General features: G+C 35.9%; 1 protein-coding gene across 1 annotated transcript; it reads right to left on the bottom strand.

The window, feature by feature from the left end:
• Nucleotides 1-5,442: 5,442 nt before the first annotated feature.
• Nucleotides 5,443-20,257, bottom strand: MCM4 (minichromosome maintenance complex component 4). The gene is made up of 17 exons (XM_081953427.1): nucleotides 20,103-20,257; nucleotides 19,909-20,015; nucleotides 16,436-16,591; nucleotides 15,249-15,409; nucleotides 14,764-14,865; nucleotides 14,404-14,499; nucleotides 14,220-14,315; nucleotides 13,545-13,683; nucleotides 12,961-13,181; nucleotides 12,469-12,589; nucleotides 11,624-11,883; nucleotides 10,252-10,617; nucleotides 9,539-9,666; nucleotides 8,504-8,711; nucleotides 6,758-6,986; nucleotides 6,449-6,582; nucleotides 5,443-5,824 (listed from the first exon to the last, which is right to left on the bottom strand). Exons 2-17 carry the CDS (start codon nucleotides 20,000-20,002, stop codon nucleotides 5,732-5,734), a joined length of 2,604 nt encoding a protein of 867 aa, XP_081809553.1. The 5' UTR covers nucleotides 20,003-20,015; nucleotides 20,103-20,257; the 3' UTR covers nucleotides 5,443-5,731.
• Nucleotides 20,258-20,312: the final 55 nt, after the last annotated feature.

Raw genomic sequence — 20,312 nt, 5'->3', positions numbered from 1 at the left:
TGCTAATGCTTTCACTATATTTCCATTTCCCAGTTCTACTCCTTCTTTTTTCCATTTTTCCTCGCCGCATGGATAATATAACACATTTTTCAGGGCCAAAGTTCATTTTGATGTCACTGCTGAACAGTTGAACTGTATTGAGTATTGATTTAAGTTCAGTGGGGCTTTTTGCATACATTTTAAAGTCATCCATGTATAGTAGATGGTTTATCTTGCCATGTTGGCTTGAGATTTGGTATCCCAGTTTTGTGTTTCGTAGGATTATTGTCAGTGGAATTAATGCAATATTGAACAGTAGTGGTGAAAGTGAATCCCCTTGGAAGATTCCTCGTCTGATGTTGACTTCACCAATGTTATCCCCATTTGTTGTTAGAACTGTTTTCCATTTTTGCATATTTGCTTTCAAAAATGTACATACATTTTTGCTGATTCCAAAGTTTTCCACAGGTCTTAATCCAGCTGTGGGGCAATGAGTCAAATGCCTTCTTGTAATCAATCCACACCATATTTAAATTTGTTTTTCTTCGTTTTTAGTACCAATTTTAGTACCATTTTGTCTATGAGCAACTGATCTTTTGTTCCTCTTGATTTTTTATAATTTCCTTTTTGTTCTACTGGATACGAACTGTTTATTATTATTATTATTATTATTATTATTATTATTATTATTATTATTATTATTATTATTATTATTATTATTATTATTTCTACTACTTGCTCTTATTGGTATTATGTTATGATTATTATTACCCTTTTGCTTTGCATGTACATTGAGAGCTTCTGCACCGGAGATAAATTATTGTGTGTCTAATGACACTTGGCCAAATAAAATATTCTATTTTATTCTATTTTCTTAAAATATTCTGTTTTATTCTAATTAGAGCTTCCAGAAACATTTCAGTTACCTCAGGAAGAGTCACAGCTGGCACACAAACACACAGTTGCCTCTTGGGAATTAGTGACATTTGAGGATAAAGGAGAAATATTCATGTAATTGTTTCCACATCATTTTAGTACATCTGGCTCTTTGGAGATCAAAACAGACCCAACCCTTTTAGCCTTTTGTAAGGCTCTAAAAGCTTGGCTATGTTCCTGAGTCTGGGGTGCTAAATGTGTCCAGGGCTCTGTTTTCTGGCTTTATTGCTAACTGGCCGAGTACCTCAGCTGCTGTGTATGTTTATTTTGGATGTTTGTTATTTCCCCCCCCCCCCCAAATGTTTTAGTGTTTTAATTGCAATATATTTTTTTGAATTGTAAGCTACCCAGAGTCACTGATTGAGATGGGTGGTTATAACTAAATAAATAAATAAATATATATTTTTAAAAAATCTCCACTAGAAAAGCATAAAGGAAAATAGAAAGCTCTGATTACACTACAAGTTACTGTTTGCCTGTTACGTAAAACCCATACAGACTAAACTTGCAAAGAGAAAACAAACACCAGAAACAATACATCGGGCAATAAATAACATACAAAGGTATTGACCGGCTTTTCCTGTTTCTGGATCAAGAGCTTTAATCAAGCTGACAGTCTTGAGTCCTTCAACTGCAGGTTAGCTTCACAGTAGCCTTAGCTACACTTACTTGCAGGTTTGTATCCTACCATTTATTCAGGAACTTAAAACAGCACATGTAAACACTGTGACCCCCCTGCCCCCCCACTCATAATTTTGCGTCGTAGATTTGACTGACAGAATGACTGGCTGAGAATCATCCAGTGAGCTTCTACAGCTCAGCAGAATCTTGATCTGTGCAGTCCCAATCTGATAAATTAACCATGCTTTTCATGCTAAGAAATTACTATTTTGGCTAATTTGGGCTACTGTTAAGTGCTTAATTAAGTTTGTTTTCAAACACAAATGGAAAATAGAAAGTTTTACATACTAAATACAAAGTCAAAATTGTACTGTCTAAAACAGTTGTGGCACATCCCTTTTGGGTGCATTAGAATCTTTCACAAAGATGCTATCTTACTATTTTTCAGACTGTAAAATGATTACATGTTTGAAAGCATTTTTTAGAAATCTAAACATGAACATTTCCTTCCTATAATTATGTTTTTAGTGCTGCGGTATGAACAGATGTACACTTAATTGAACTAATTTCATTATTGTGAAAAGATGAATATATGTATATATAGTTTTCTATTTCTGTTTAGGCAGGCTATTTCAATATATTTTAACTAGCTGTCTTTTGCTGAAAACAAACATGTTCTATTGGTTTCTAAATAGAATTTAATATATAAACTGTCATTGTTAATATTTCCATACAAATATTACTAATCTGTTGCTGTCCCTTTCTCTTAACATGTTTTTTTAAGTTTTTAAAACTGATTAACATTGTTTTATTTGCATCATGAAAAAAAATAACTAGAATTGTAATTCAGTTTCATTCAGGTTCCAAATTTGCCTCCATCTCCTCCTTGTGGTTATAATTATTACAACAAACATATTTTTCCAATAGTAGCAGTGGTATAAAATCTGTCCAACTATTCTGTCCAACAGTGACCCTCTTAGTTTATTTTATAAAATAGTTTTGTTATGGTGCAAGGATTTATATTGCTTATACCAGATGAACATTTGTTAAATCTAAACTAGTTGATGTGCAGTTCAGGTTTAGGTAGTGGCTTGGTTGAACTATAAATCACTTGTGTGACTAAGAAATAAGGCTTATATAAAAGATGGGAGGCAAAATTGGTATTTGGTAGAATCAATTTAACACACAGTCCAAGTGAAAATTTAGAGAGTAACTTCCACCTTATTTAGTATAAAACATTGCTATTTTTATGTTGCACAGATGAGAAAATTTGCTAACAGGAAGTTTGAAGAGAAGGCGTACAGTACAATGTTTTGCATAGAAGCTGCAGGAATCTTAGGGTTTTTTTAATATAAGAACAAAACACCTGTTCAATGTAAGAAATCTTAAAATTAGAAGTAAGTACATGACAAAGCAGGATGTCCATTATTACCACATCTTTATTCCAAATAATGTCAAAATAGGCTATGTAACTTTTCCTTAAAAAATAAAAATAAAGGCTGTGTGCAATCCAACATGTCCAGAGAAGGGACAAAAGATGATAGTAAGACAATCCTGCAGTAGGGCAATAGGGACAGCAAATAAAAATGTTTTGTAAGTTATGTTCCCTAAGATAGACATTTTGACTAGTAAGTCTTCTGATTGTCATTTGACCATATTCTTAAAATTTCAGATGTACCTAAGAGCTGAAAATGTTTGCTGGTCTGTTTCATGAAAACCTTGTACACTGAATATATGAGAAATTTCAAATTCTATCCTCTGTCCACTTCTCTGTGTTGAAATGCATACCTTCACTTTATTGTCACCAAGAAGATTAATAGCAAGTCCACATCTGATTTTGGAATGGCAAAGTGGCTCAGTGGTTAAGATGCTCGGCTTGTCAGCTGGAAAGCCGACAACCTAGGTTTGACACCTAAGCTCCAACAGGTTGAACTCCTGTCCTCTCCTGCCAACCTAGCAGTTCGAAAGCTTGAAAATGCAAGTAGATATAGGTACTTTAGTGGGAAATGAACATCTCTCTCTGACATATGCTGGCCATATGACCAAGAATGTCTTCAGACAGCGCTGGCTCCATGGCCTTGAAATGGAGATGAGCACTGCTCCCTTTAGCCGATGACTAGCAGAGTAGAATCCACAGGGACTCCTACCATCTGATTAGTATTATTGATTACTTAACATTCTAGTATGGCCTTTGTTTCTAATATGAATCAAGTTAGTCATTCTTTATGAGGGACTAAAAAGCAGTTGTAATTTGACCAAATCAAGAAACAAATGCCAGGTTTGCCTAAAACTATTTAAAGATTGGATATAGCAAGAGTCCTTTAAGTCTGAATTTACTTCTCTGCCTTTTTTTAACTTCATGGGAATTTTGGAGTGTCTGAGATGTTTTTGCACCCCTCTCCCCTCCTCTGGTCTTCTGCATTGTTTATGTGCTCATCACTTTGGTAATGGACCTTCTCCTTTGTTTTCCACATTTTTGTGATTTAATTTAAAATGACTATTTCCAGGTACAATGCTGACTCTTGAGTTTCCAAATGCTTGAACAGAGAACATTTAGAGTACTTCCTTACCCACATTTTGACCTGAATGTTTATTCAGTTATACAATTATGTCGCGTATTAAGCAGGTTGTGTTCATAAATTATCCTAGTCAGCTTGGAGCTCCTTTATGAACTGATATATTAGTGACAATTAGGAATAGACCTTCCAATGATTAATGTTATATGGCTCTGACTGTTTCAAAGCCTCTGTGCTAGTTCCTGTTGTTAGTTTCTTTGAAGTCTACCTTCCCCCCCCCCCCCCAAAAAAAAAAGCTTTATGCTTTATATTTAAATACTGGCATCCTAATTTCAGTTTGAATGAATTCTAGCCACTAGCCACTTGATTTTCAGTTTACAACGTACTGGAGTTATCGCTTCTGCTCAGATTCACTTGTCTGAAATGGGCAGCTATAGATGACTCAACACATCATGAGTTGTATAGTGTTTAAGAAAATTACAAGCTATATTGCTGATACTTCTATTTGACAGGATAACTTTTTATCACTTCTGATTGATGGTAGGTCCCACTCTTTGAATAACATATTGCCGAAGTAAAATCATTAAGTGTCTTACACAAAGACCTTCGTCATCTTCTCAGTTAAGAACAGTGGCTTTAGACAGCCCCAAAATGTCAAGCAAACTCCAAAACTATATCTCATATTTTATATTGCTTTTATTTATTAGATTTATATTTTGTGTTTTGTTCAGATTGGAGCAAAACACAGCATTCCCTTCTATTTTCCACAAAAACAATCCTTGGAACTGGGTATGGTTGAGCATGTGTGTAACTGGCCTGAAGTCACCCAGTAAATCTCCATAGCTAATCATGCAATCACATGATTACATCACATGACTTTCAATGCTATCATATACTATGTGTCCTATATTCTGTATACCTACAGCATTTATAAAAAATATTATATAAACTTATTTAAAAGTTGAATTAAATTTGGCCTATTGATAAAGGCAAAGAGTAGGACATCAATTTGTTTTACTGAAAAGATTAAAATAATTTTCTATTCTGCAACTCGAAACAAAGTCCTTTTGGAGGAATCAAAACACAAAACACTAATTTGCTCCTCAAAATATTAAGTTATCTTTCATATGTTGATGTAGTATTCCAATAGTTCAGAACAATAACAATTTATAGGGGCTACCAAAACTATTTATGCAAAAGTAAATGAGCTTATAAATATTCACAGTTGGAAAATTAAGTTAGAAGTTTTGTCCAAAATACACATAAAGCTTTTTAAAAGAAAAAGGCAAGCCGCACTGTCTTCCACCTGAATTGTTTACTTTCTAAATATGAAATTAAGAATAAAAAATCAACTACTGTATTTCGGCCAGACAGACACAACTACTTGAAGTTTGTGATACAGATTGATTTTTTTATTGTAACAATATTTAAAATTTGTATGTAATAACGAGTATAACATTATTTCAACAATCTTTGAATTCTAATTCTCTAGTATTCCTGGTGTTTAAATGTATAGCATTTATTCAATCTAAAGAAATATATTCATGAAGATAAAATCTACTGTGCTTTAAGTATTTACATTTTTTAAAAGAATTAAATTTTAGATATAAATGTTCAGTGGTGTTGTTGACAGCCTCTGTTAAACAGTATTTTTAATTATTGCAAAATGATGATTTGAATTAAAGTAGTCTCACTGTCCTCCCAGTTACAGTCAAGAAATCATCATCGGTCAATGCATGAAGTGCTTCTTCAAACATTTCTTTAGTGATAGCCTTGAAGAAAAAAATGAACAAATATGACTTTCAATTAACTAGCATAATATCAGCAAGCATTCCTTTATCTCCCATCAGTTTTCCTTCATTGATATAAAGTTCAAGATTTTTCAACTACAATTCAAATGTACATACAATCTAGAAATTATATAATAGATCTGGATATCTAAGACCATTATTTGAACACTTCCTGAAATATTACTGATAAAACTTTCTGAAAAACATGATCAATCTTGGCAACTTAGCCTTCTCCAATCTGATATTATCCTATACATGCTGTAAATTACATTCCATGCTAAATTGTAATCCAACAGAGAGAACCAGACTAGAAAAGGTATTCTAAAATAACTTTGTTCTCCAATTTCTACAGACAAAATGGCCACAACCAGATCACTATTGCTCTTCAAAACATGCATACTGTCTTTTGAATTTTCTGGCTTCCTATGAAAAATGCATATTCTTATAGAAAGATAAGACATAGTATTTTATTTGATTATTGGTTATGGCTTTTCAGTAGCTATGAAATAAATAATAAAAGTAAAAACAAAATATTTTAAAATAAATAGAAGTGCTTTGTCGGATATAGATAAACTATATAAAATCTTAAGCCTGTATCAAACTTACTGTTTCAGATTGTGCACGAAGATCATCAAAGAGTTGTTGATATTTTAGAGCTGGTGTTTTACCCTTGGACTGAATAAGTTTCTTCAAAGCTTGAGCCAATTCTTCTTTGCGCTTACGGGCCGTGGCACTCATTCCTTAAAGAGCAAAAATAGAAAAAAAAATCATAGAAAGAGGATTCTACACAATATTCTAATACTATATACAGAACTGTATTGAGATTATGGCATTAAGCATTTTTAGTGTTATCATCATGTGGTAATGTTTATACACATTTAAGCAAGGAGAGAACATGTATTATTATATGAAGACCTGTTGTAAGAATAGATATGTCCACAATTCCAGTCCTTGGATCTGTGGCAGACTGCTTTAAAGCCTCACGATGAAGACGTTTTGCTTCTTCTACATCTATTGTTTCCACCTTTGCAGAAAAACGCACTTTAGCATGAGCTTCAGCCAAACGAATCAATGATTCTAGTTGCCGAGGATATGCTGAAACCATCCCTTTACCACTCCCAACTTTCCTCATATCCACATATGCCTAGTGGAGAAGAAAAGTTTATAATATTGTTTGTATATTTTCTGTTAATGGATTAAACATTTTAGATAAGACATTAATGAGGAAGAGAATACAAATATAAAAAAAACAGTTCTACTATTCAATCCAAACAATGGCTAATTTTTTACCCTCATCCATTGTGGGGGGAATGACATTAGAATAGAATAGAATTCTTTATTGACCAAGTGTGATTGGACACACAAGGAACTTGTCTTTGGTGCATATGCTCTCAGTGTACATAAAAAGACAAGATACATTAGTCAAGAATCATAAGGTACAGCACAGTGATAGTCATAGGGTATAAATAAGCAATCAGGAAACAATATAAATCGTATTATTCATATAATTTTCAATATATATGAGATCAATGATTTATCTCACCTTTAAATATTTATGGAATGGACATATGTACTATATATTACTTAGAATTTAGTTGAATATGCAACTGGATCTATGTAGGCAAGCAACTCCCTTAATTACCATATTTTTCGGACTATAAAATGCACCGGTGCATAAGACGCACCAAGATTTCGAAGAGGTAAGTAAGAAAAAAAGTTTTTGTCCTCCCCGGCCCCCAGAAGCACTCTGCAGGCTTCAGGAAGGCTCAGGTAAGGCAAAAACGCTCCCGGTATTCACCAAAACGGGGACATTTTTCCCTTCCCCCAGCCCTAAAGCCTGCAGTGCGTTTCTGGGGGGTGGGAGAAGGCAAAAACACTGTTTTTGTGAAAAAAAACAGCCCATTTCTCACAAAAATGGGATGCGGGGGCGGGGCTTCGAGAGGTGAAAAATGGCTGTATTCAGTGTATAAGACGCCCAACATTTCCACACTCTTTTAGGGGGGGGGGGGAAGGTGCATCTTATACTCTGAAAAATACGGTAGTTAATTCCTCTTGCATCCACACCTAGGGTTGCAGCAGAAACTGACCACCTATCCATCCATTTCCCTGCAATGAAATCCTTGCGCATTTGTTTGTACAACAAGATAAGTTGATGATATGATGTTTACGGTAGAGTTCTTCAAATAATACCTTAGTTCATATATGAAACTAAATAGCCTTAAATTAATGCATGAAATTCCATTTGAAATTTAATGCTGACATAAGACTCTAGTCGTTTCTAAATCATGTTTCTTTGCCTATTCAATATATTCATTTCTAAGGAGCTATACATCTTTCAAGAGCACTTAAGTAGTGCTCCTTCTGTTTGCAGCACAATGTTCTGGAGCGTGCAACAATTTTTCCTGTGAGATCATCTATTTACCCAAAGCTGCTCCATCCAAATGGATTTAATCCAGAGCCCAGTTCCCGGATTCTCATGTTCTCTACTTTTAGCCCATGCTTTTGAAATAAAATCCCTTTTTATATACGTGTTAAACTAGTCACTTGTAATTAATTATATTTCCCATTAGACCTTTAAGTGGTTGTTAAGACTTCAAAATTAGATGAGTAATTTAAAAGTGTGCTGTACGAAAGTTAAAAAATGTTTTGGCCTGCTTGTACCTCAATGAGAGCTTGACTTGCTTCTTCACTCAATTTGGGATTGATGTAATTACGAGCATAAGCAATATAGTCTCTAAGTACTGCCATATCCATGTATTCCTCTTCAACCTGTTCTTCAGTTTGATAGTATAATGAAACCAAATGATGAGCTAAACGTCTATCATATGCTTCATCACGAGGATCCAACATAAGGAAAATGAGATCAAATCTATTTGGAATAAAACAATATGGATGATTTTTCCATCATTAATAGAATTGCTTCTTAAAAATGATAGTATTAATTTCAAGTTACAAAAACAATTTTATTACATTCTGGAATGCAAACTTTCATACGGTAAAATCGAAAAGTTAGAATTTTGTTCTCTATGTATGGCACATTCATTTATATGATTTCTGTCCTGCTTTTCAAACAGAAGCACAAGAGGACATACATAGGGCTCCTTCCTATTTTCCCCCACATCCAGCTCGCTGTTGAGGTAGGTTGGGTTGATAATAGGAGTGATTGATCAAGTCAAAGTGAGCATCTTTGACTGAGAGTGGACTAGAATTTTTAGAACTACAAAACTTAGGTCTAGACATGTATCCTTATTGCTGCCTCCTTAAATATTTCAACTTTCCTCTGCATATGCAGCCCTAAGAAAAGCCATGGAGCAGCTATGGATAGTGAAAGGGCACCCATACCAGATCTGAAGTGTTCTTGCCCACTTCAGTTCTGAATATTGTAAGCTTCAGAACAAAATGCCTCCTTTTGGAGTATACCAAGAAAGTAATATAGAAAGGTCAGTGAAACAGCTTCCCATCATCTGAATATTTAACATTAGTGTCCTCCTCTTCATAATCCCAGAAGATACAGTAGCTCTGAACAGTTACAAACAATTGCTCCTTCCTTACACTTCAATGCACTGTTTTGCCTTTAAATCCAAAGTACTATACCGCCTTAGTAGGCAGTTAGTGAAAAACTATCTGCAGAGCAAAAAAGTAATGTTATGCAAAAATAACTACTAGCAATGATAGTGCATATATTTCACAGCATACCTGGATAATAATGTGTGGGGAAGCTGGATATTTTCAATTGTAGTTTTCTTTGGATTCCACTGAGATTCTATTGGGTTAGCGGCTGCCAAAATGGAAGTACGAGCATTTAGTTGGCAAATAATTCCAGCCTGTTAGGAAGAAAAGATTTGAGATTCTCTTACAATTCCTGGATCTCATTTACATGAAAGTGCAGCAGCAAAGTTCTTATATGTTTTACTCTTTTATAAAAACTCTGTCAGGGCTGTCAAACTCGCGGCCCATGGGCCGGATGCATCACATGCTGGCCACGCCAACACCTGGTTTAGCGAAGGGGAAAAAAGTCCTGATACATCATGTGACACGTCCGTAACGATGAGTTTGACACCCCTGTTGTAAGTGAACCATTTCTCAATTGTTCTATACAAATGGGACCATAAACAAAATGTCAGTGGGAAATGCAAATATTTACTTTTTATCTGGTCAATAGATCTTTCTTAGGACATCCCCTTTCTCTTATCCCCATAAACTGGAGCATTTTGCCTTTCCCTCTTTTATCCTATTTTAATTTTTTTCTATAAGACTCGATCATGCCTGCTTATTTGTCCTATCCTATTTTGCATGAATTATTCTATTTGGATATAGAAATATCTGCACTCACACTTGGAGGCCAGATATAGAGGGAATAATATAAATTACCAAAATTTTAAAATGCTGATTTTCTTTTAAGGACTTACCTTGGCAATAGAGAGTGTTTGTTGCTCCATAACTTCATGAAGCACTGACCTTGTACTTTCATTCATTTTATCGAACTCATCAATACAGCAAATCCCATTGTCACTGAGGACCAAAGCTCCAGTCTGTAGAACTAATTGTCTTGTTTCAGGATCCTTCATTACATATGCTGTAAGACCAACAGCGCTAGAACCTTTTCCAGATGTATACTGCCCTCTTGGAACCAGGTTATAAACATACTGAAGTAATTGTGACTTGCTGGTGCCGGGATCTCCACAAAGCAGAATGTTTATCTCAGCCCGGAAATTACCTCTGCCTGTGTGACTGAAATCTTTTCTTGAACCTCCAAATAGCTGAAGCAGAATGCCCTGCAAAACAATCTCAAGGTCAAGGCTTCCCCCCGCTTTTTAAGAAAAAGGAGATTCAATCATATTAACAAAATGAACCCTGTGATTTTAAAATTTCAAATTCAGATAATAATTAGGTATCTGATTAATATGTATGGAATATTTTCTTAGAACACCTAAGTGATATAATCTCATGTATATGTCTAGTCAAATGCATCTTTTCCATAGAACAGGCATTACTTTTCAGAAAATCTCCCTGTACATTCCTTATAGACATATCTCATTTATTAGCCTTTTAAAAACACATCCAAAATCAGACTAAATCTCTACACTACAAATCTTAATTGCATTTAAGATGCACATTTTAAAAATTTAAGGGGCGATTTAAGGTAATATTAAAAACCTCTGACAAGACGGGGCAATTCTTTCTTTTGAAATAGACATTAGCTATCCAAGTTAAGTATTTTATATTCTCATCAATCAGTTAAAGAGCTTTCCAAAAGGAAAAAAAAAGTTTTTGCACTCTGCAAACCTCCCAAAACCGGCCCTTAAAAAAAAGGGCACAAATAGCCTTAGGGGAGCTTGCAGAGTGTTCCTGGGGGTGGGGTGGGATGGACAAAAACGAGCAAACAACGGCTCTGTTTTTTGTCAAAAAAAATTGCATGCATAGCCTTATGGAGGCTTATAGAGTGCTGCTGGGGGGTGGGGCAAAAACAGCTCATTTTCCACTCATTTCTGCCCTCCTCAGCCCCCAAGAGCTAATTGAAAGCCTCCATAAGGCTATGCATGGCCATTTTGGTGAAGGAGGTGGGGCTTCAAGGATGCTGTATTCAGTGTACAAGACACACCCAGATTGTCAGCCTGTTTTTTGAGGAAAAAAGGTGCACCTTACTCTCCGAAAAATATGGCATTTTTCATAATTTGACTGTAATTTATTAGAATGCAAGAGACGTGCAAAGAATTTCATGCATTTCATCAACATAGCCTCTGGTTCAGCTGATAAAATATAGTTTTAAATTTTCCTTGCCTTTTTAATGTCTTCATGCTCATATATGCTTGGAGCAAGAGCGGAAGAAAGTCTGTCATAAATATCTGGTTTTTGAGAAAGTACTTGAAGCATTTTTTCACGGTCTTCCGTAAACATTTTCCGTTCTGTTCCTTCTTCAATTCTATGGAGGCGTTTTGAATCAGTTTTGCAGTAATGAATAACATCAATGTGAGTCTTATAAACAGACCTTACACTGCTCATTCTTGGTATGACACGAACTGGAACTGCTCTGTAGATTCCTGATCAAAAATAAAATAGTACTAAATTTACCATACATGTTTTCATCCATTAGATTATGGAGTCACAACTGGATACTAGTAATGCTCCTACACAATACAATTATATGCATTACATATTATTTAAGTAATGCACAACAGATAGATCCACCTCGTTGGTTATGTCTTCCCTTCAGTGAAATATGTTAATATTATAATAAGCAATCAACATGAAGAATTATTTTGTTGAGCAATAAAAAGATTACACATCCAAAATTAACTCCATAACTCTTAGATTTCTGAAATAAATATTATGAGGTACCCAAAATAGAAAAATTATTTTGTAACTGGAACATATTATTTGTGTTTTGGAGGAACTGCAGAATTTTTGGAGATGCCAGTTTCAGCAAAAGCAAACTGGGGAATGTTTGTTGTTCAGATGAAATAAAACCCAGATATCCTGGTGGGTGTGGCTGCTTTTTCATTCCCAGAAGCTTATAGCATATCATGCCCACCAGCCTGGCCATCCCCCTGCTCTTCCCAGTGCATTTTTGTGGTTGCCCATCCCCACGTTATAAAAAGTAAGACTATCAATCTCTTTTTCCTTACCAGTAATATTAACTCTGTCCCCAGGCTGAACTTTATCAACTAGATCATTATGAGCAAAAAGGATAATAGTGTATGGTGTCTGACCAGCTGGCATATCTTCTGGAGATTCCTGTAGTTTGATCTGACAAAAAAAAAAGTGCAAAAATATATTTTTCTATTACATAATTCCATAATCTTCAAGAAAATCATCAAGAGCAAAAAGAAAGGTGTTTTCCTACATAAGGTTTTAAAAGATAAGATCAATTAAGCTTGCAGCTGTCTACTCTCAATTAATTTAGCTTTGACTAGCTAAATTGTCAAAAAAGTAGGATTTTTAAATATAAGGTGTAATATAGGTTGATATAAACGTTAACTGCTTAATCAGCATAAAGCCCAAGGAATGAACATTTGCAAGTCACTATAGACATGGAGCTGAAAGCTAACAGAACATACATGTAGTAATTTTTTATAATTAAGAATGAATTTTTATGATTGAATATAAGAGCAACATACCATCTGTTTATCCGAGAAGAGAGAGCGATTGTGAATCAAATTCATGCTATGTGTGGTGTTACAATTCTTACATGCTGATGGTTCAGCAATCCTGCCACGATCAATCTCAACTCTTGTTGTGAATCCACAGACCTGACATCTGAAGAAAGCTTCTTGCATTTCTGGAATTAACTGGGATGTTCTGATCACCATGCCACTGATTGTGATAAGCTGATCAATATCTGATTTTAAAATGTTTTAAAAAACACATAATTAATCATAATGAAAATTGTGTTACTGTAAAATAGCATCTAGCATTTCTAAGCATATCCCAAATGAATACAGATACAAAATATTCATTGTAGAACTATACACACATATAAATTATTATATTTCAACAAAGTTGATGATATAGGAAGTAATTTCCCAAATGTCATTAGTTTGTTTCTTCCCTTGAAGCAAAGACATTTGTTAAAATTAAATTGCATAATAGTGACAAAATGTACTAAAATTCAGTCGGTTACAAACCTGTTGACATCTAAAGACATTTATAAACAATTTCTATGATAGTACACAAATATCAAACTTATACCAAAACTTCTTACCTTCAGGGTTCAAACTTCTCATGCTTCTTGTCCTCAATGCATTGTATGGTCTAACTTGAATTTGATGTTCCAGTATGGAATCAGCGTAACGCTCAAAGAAAATTTCATTAGCAGCCATATCAAATGTTGGGATTACTTCCTATGCAAGTTAGATATAAATGAAAAGTACATATTGACATTCTTCAGTACTAGCACATCTTTTCCATAAAAAGCAAATCAGTCATTCAATCAATCCAATTGTATAGTGGATAGATTCAAAATTCACTTTATTAATGATATATTTGCTTTAAAACACAAGGAGTGGGTGGGTAGAATGTCATGGTAAAATGCAATGGCTATATAGTAGCATGTGGTTTTTCTGGACACATAGGTTTTTTTTCTTTTTTAAATAATGTCAGTTGCCCAGAGTCACTCTGGCCTTAGGCAGCCTCTAAATCTTTTAATAAAATATTGTTAAGTAAAGACTCAAACCATTCAATAAAACTTTCAGATAAAAAGAAATGCTTGCTCATTAAAATAAACAACTAATTAATTTCTAATCACAAGAACTTATAATTTTTGCAACATCTTTATCATGCACATTAATGAACATCCAAATTATTTAAAAGCAATAAATCCAAACTGTCTAAAATTATCTTTGGCTGAGACTATTCCTCCATTAAAAATGACTATTACCTGGGGATAGCACATCAGCTGTCTGTATAGATTTTCATCAAATGATTTTAGATGGTCACAGTTTAGATTCAGAAATGGTTCCCCAATTAAGTTTATCTGCAAGATGAAAAAAGATTTACAATTAACACGGAAGCCTTCAAACACAAGCCAAATTTAAATAACAATTATACCTCCTCTATTATACCTCTTCTAGTCGCTGCATGTATAAAGGTTCATTGAGGTTCAAACCAATGTTTTCTTCTTCCTTCGCTGTTGGATCAATAAAACGCTGAAGAAATCTCTGAATATTTTAAAACAAGAGGATATGGATTAAGTGTTTAGGCTTATCCAGCAAAATCACAGTAGGATGAAATATCCTGAGATGGTCCTCAACCCAAATGAATCTTCACAAGTGCTATCAATTGTATGTAACCACAAGAAAGCATACTAATTAAATATAAATACCCAGAAGCATTCAACACAAAGATTTTCATGCATACTACATGTTAAGACTTCATGTCTGTTAACGCTATTTCAGATCAAATTATAAAATGCAACTACTTACCTGGAACCTTTCTTTACACGAGGCTACATTGACATCTGTTCCCCAAATCACAAGCTTTTGTCCATCAGGGTGTTCACTTCCTACCGCATCACCTGGTGCAGGCTAAGTAAAACAGGAAGTTATTAATACCAGTATAAATCAAAAGGATAAAATTTTATATTTATTTATCCAAGAGAATGCCACTCAGTTCAATCAACCCTTTTTTACTACATAGAGTTGACGTGTATCTCCTGAAATACTGTTTCCCCAAAAATAAGACGGGTTTTATTTTCATTTGACCCTTATTTTTTTGGGGGGGGTCTTATTACTTTTGAGGTGCAGGTTGTGTGGTCACATCATGGCTGTTGCTATGTTGCAATATTTTTGGGGAGAGCTTATTTTCGAGGGACGGCTTATTTTAGCGCATGCACTCAAAAGCCCAATTGGGCTTATTATCCGGGGAGGTCTTATTTTGAGGGAAACAGGGCATATGAAAAAAAACCTACCGTATCAGGATGCAGATCCACCTGCCTGTTTTTACGGACAGAGCCAAGATCAGCCCGTTGTCGAATTGGAGTCCCTCGTGCACCACTTCTTGGTGTTCCTTCCACTCTAGAACTAGGTGTTCCATAGGTCAGAGGTGAACTAATATCAAAATCCATGGGAACTATTAGAGAGGAAAGTTTTTTAACATAGGTTTTTTTTAAGGACACAAGCTTGATGATTTATTTCATTTCCTGCCAATATAAAACTTTATATAACCATACAAGGCTACTATAGATGATGTATATTCTCCACTGTCAAGAGACAATTGATAGGTAACAATAACCATATGCTAATTAACAATACAAAATTAAAACTTGCAAGATAAAAACGGAATATATCCTGCTCCACCAAACAATCCAGCCTGTTTAAAAACAACAAAATCTAGAAGGTTGGATATGAACTCCAAAAGTGAAGTCTTTCTAAATTTAAAAAAAACAATGCATTGAATCTCTGAAATATAAGCAACAATCATGAAGACATTAGAAAAATATATTCTAGACCTGTAATACTTTATATTTGCATTACTACTTAACAAAGCTATCTGAAATCGGCATGCAAAACCTTCCAATGATCAGGGATAAGCCATTCTAATTTCCATCCAGAATAGCAAAAGTGATGAGCTCCCAGAGAAAATGAACTGGGAAATTTCAGAATGTTTCATTCCCAAAACAGTAAGTTTTGTATACAACTACTATCCAAGTCTGCCATTAACGCAGCTAGGAATGCACGAAAATTAAAATTTAGATGTTCACAATTTTGAATGGTTATGTATGGCTAATATTAAATACAAATACTATATATGTGGACAATGTATATCCAAAATAAAATATTTGTATGGGTTATGCATATGCTTAAATATTTCATAATTAGAATTTGATGCCCCAAATTTAGACTGTATATCATTTTTTTATTCTGTATTTGTATTCATATTTTTCATCCACTTTTACTGATGATTAAAGAGCACAAATTAGAAATACTTAAGAGTTAAATTATGCTACAAAATTATTCACTACATACAGTATATCAAAACTAGCCGTACTTGACAAATAATTTTAAAAATCCTAAGTTTAATGCAATTACTAACATCTGATGATAAAGATACCTGAATTAGTTTAATGCAATTACTAACATCTGATGATAAAGATACCTGAATTTTGCATTTGTGGTGGGCTAGAAAACAGAGTATCCTGAACATTTGGGCTTTGTATGTCAATTGGTGGCGAAGTTGGCATTGGTTGCAAATCTGTAGAGTCATCCAGGCGACTTTGCTGTGACTGAGTCGAGCGTACGGATTCAGAAGCAGCTGCAACAAGAACTACTGTAAATAAAACTTCAAGCTAAAGAGTTTCAACAAAAATCTATACAAGAAACTACTAATCTAGAGCATCACAGAGAAAGTAAAATTATTTTCTTTCCTTAATATAAGTGTACTAAAATGACAGCAAAATGGTAAGGCTGCATTCTGCTTAGTGTTCCTCAGTGTGGTTGAGATGAATTAAAGATTAAAGATAAAACACTTTTAACAGTTTAATCACTATCCTTTACCAGTGTGAGCATTGTACAGGAACAACAACAATCAAGAGGATAGGATTCAACAGTTTTATGCTATTTTCTTTTATTCAATTTTATGCTATTTTTATAGCTATTTTCCAAAGCACCTGAAGGCCAAACAAGGAATAATGGATGGAAACTGACCAAGGAGAGATTCAACTTAGAAATAAGGAGGAACTTTCTGACAGTGAGAACAATCAACCAATGGAACAGCTTTCGCCTTCAGAAGTCAACATGGATTTGTCAAAAACAGATCATGCCAGACTAATCTTATTGCATTCTTTGATAATGTGACAAAATTAGTGGACCAGAGGAATGCCGTTGATATAGTTTACTTGGACTTCAGTAAGGCTTTTGATAAGGTAGACCATAACCTACTACTAGATAAAGTAGAAGAATGTGGGTTAGACAGCATCACCACCAGATGGATTGGTAACTGGCTGACCAACCGCACTCAACGTGTAGTTCTCAATGGAACTGCATCTACATGGAGGGAAGTATGCAGTGGAGTACCCCAAGGCTCTGTTTTAGGCCCAGTACTCTTCAACATCTTCATCAATGATTTGGATGAGGGAATAAATGGGGAACTCATCAAATTTGCAGATGATACCAAGCTGGCAGGAATAGCCAACACTCCAGAAGATAGGCTTAAGATACAGAAGGATCTTGACAAACTTGAACATTGGGCACTATCTAATAAAATGAAATTCAATGGTGAAAAGAGTAAGGTTCTACATTTAGGCAACAAAAACGGAATGCACAGGTACAGTATAGGTGATACCTTACTCAGTAGTAGTAACTGTGAAAGGGATCTTGGAGTCCTAGTGGACAACCATTTAAATATGAGCCAGCAGTGTGCAGCAGCTGCCAAAAAAGCCAACACAGTTCTAGGCTGCATCAACAGAGGGATAGAATCAAGATCACGTGAAGTGTTAATACCACTTTATAATGCCTTGGTAAGGCCACACTTGGAATACTGCATTCAGTTCTGGTCGCCACGATGTAAAAAAGATGTGGAGACTCTAGAAAGAGTGCAGAGAAGAGCAACAAAGATGATTAGGGGACTGGAGACTAAAACATATGAAGAACGGTTGCAGGAACTGGGTATGTTTAGCTTAAGAGAAAGAAGGACTAGGGGAGACATGATAGCATTATTCCAATATCTCAGAGGTTGCCACAAAGAAGAGGGAGTCAAACTATTCTCCAAAGCACCTGAGGGTAGAACAAGAAGCAATGGGTGGAAACTAATCAAGGAGAGAAGCAACTTAGAACTGAGGAGAAATTTCCTGACAGTGAGAACAATTAATCAGTGGAACAGCTTGCCTCCAGAAGTTGTGAATGCCCCAACACTGGAAGTCTTTAAGAAGATGTTGGATAGCTATTTGTCTGAAACGGTATAGGGTTTCCTGCCTAGGCAGGGGGTTGGACTAGAAGACCTCCAAGGTCCCTTCCAACTCTACTATTGTATTGTATTGTAAGTTGTGGGAACTTCATCACTGGAGGCTTTCAGGAAGAGATTGGATTGCAATTTGTCAGAAATGGTGTAGGGCAGAGGTCTTCAAACTTGGCAACTTTAAGATTTGTGGATTTTAACTCCCAGAATTCTCCAGCCAGCTGGCTGGAGAATTCTGGGAGTTATTACAATACAATACAATACAATACAATAGCAGAGTTGGAAGGGACTCTTCTAGTCCAACCCCCTGCCTAGGCAGGAAACCCTATACTGTTTCAGACAAATGGCTATCCAACATCTTCTTAAAGACTTCCATTGTTGGGGCATTCACAACTTCTGGAGGCAAGCTGATCCACTGATTAATTATCCTAACTGTCAGGAAATTTCTCCTCAGTTCTAAGTTGCTTCTCTCCTTGATTAGTTTCCACCCATTGCTTCTTGTTCTACCCTCATGTGCCTTGGAGAATAGTTTAACTCCCTCTTCTTTGTGGCAACCCTTGAGATATTGGAACACTGCTATCATGTCTCCCCTAGTCCTTCTTTTCACTAAACTAGACATACCCAGTTCCTGCAACCATTCATGTTTTAGTCTGCACTCCCCTAATCATCTTTGTTGCTCTTCTCTGCACTCTTTCTAGAGTCTCCACATCTTTTTTACATCGTGGTGTCCAAAACTGAATGCAGTATTCCAAGCGTGGCCTTACCAAAGCATTATAAAGTGGTATTAAGTTAACACTTTACGTGATCTTGATTCTATCCCTCTGTTGATGTAGCCTAGAACTGTGTTGGCTTTTTTGGCAGCTGCTGCACACTGCTGGCTCATATTTAAATGGTTGTCCACTAGGACTCCAAGATCCCTTTCACAGTTACTACTATTGAGCAAGGTACCACCTATACTGTACCTGTGTATTTTGTTTTTCTTGCCTAAAATGTAGAACCTTACTCTTTTCACCATTGAATTTCATTTTATTAGATAGTGCCCAATGTTCAAGTTTGTCAAGATCCTTCTGTATCTTTAGTCTATGTTCTGGAGTGTTGGCTATTCTTGCCAGCTTGGTGTCAATGAGTTTGATGAGTTCCCCATTTATTCCCTCATCCAAATCATTGATGAAGATGTTGAAGAGTACTGGGTCTAAAACAGAGCCTTGGGGTACTCCACTGCATACCTCCCTCCATGAAGATGCAGTTCCATTGAGGACTACACGTTGAAGTCCACAAGTCTTAAAGTTGCCAAGTTTGGGGACCTCTGGTGTAGTGTCTCCTGCTTGGGCAGGGGGTTGGACTAGATGACCTATAAGACCCCTTCCAACTCTGTTCATCTGTTATCTGTTAAGTTTACTTTGTCTTATGTGCTCTAAAACTATTTGATGAATCTGGCTATTCTTGCTTTACTTTTGAGTTCTTCTCAGCTTGCCCAGGCTTTGTATCCGGCTAATTCAGCATTCCCCAATGCTACTACTCTACATATGCGTTAGATTAGGTGGCTCCTTGCACGGCAGAGCTTGGACTGCTTAATTATTTGTACTATTCAAGAGATCGCATCCCATCGATCACTCCGACTCGGAGAAACCAAGGACGGCGCAGAGCCTTAGGGTTCGGGGTTACGAGCAACTTACGAGTAGGAGCATTCGCGTTCCCGCCAGTCGGGGTAGTTTCCCCTCTCGAGCGTTTTCTGCCTCGGCGACTCGGAGTCGATGCTGGGGAGGACATGGCTGGGCGAATCCTGCATGAAAGAGGAAGGGAAACCACAGCTAACCAGGGGCACCGCACTACAAATATTGCAATAATCAACGGCGGAACATTGACCTACTCTGTTAAAACTGCACCCAAAGGCCACCGCGGCTACTTTGAACCTGACTATCCTGATCCTCCTCCTCCTCGCAAACGTCTTGAACCTTTTTGGTCTGTTTTCCCCAAACAGGTTTAGCGGAAGGAGAAAAAAAAAATCCGCGCCAAATGGGATCACATGACCGCACGTTTTCGCGGGCTTTTTCGCCAATTTGCAAAGCGGGAGAAACCA

This window comes from Natrix helvetica (genome assembly GCF_964273705.1).
Source record: "Natrix helvetica genome assembly, chromosome: 4".
NCBI lineage: Eukaryota > Metazoa > Chordata > Lepidosauria > Squamata > Natricidae > Natrix > Natrix helvetica.
This window is presented reverse-complemented; position numbering and strand designations above follow the sequence as displayed.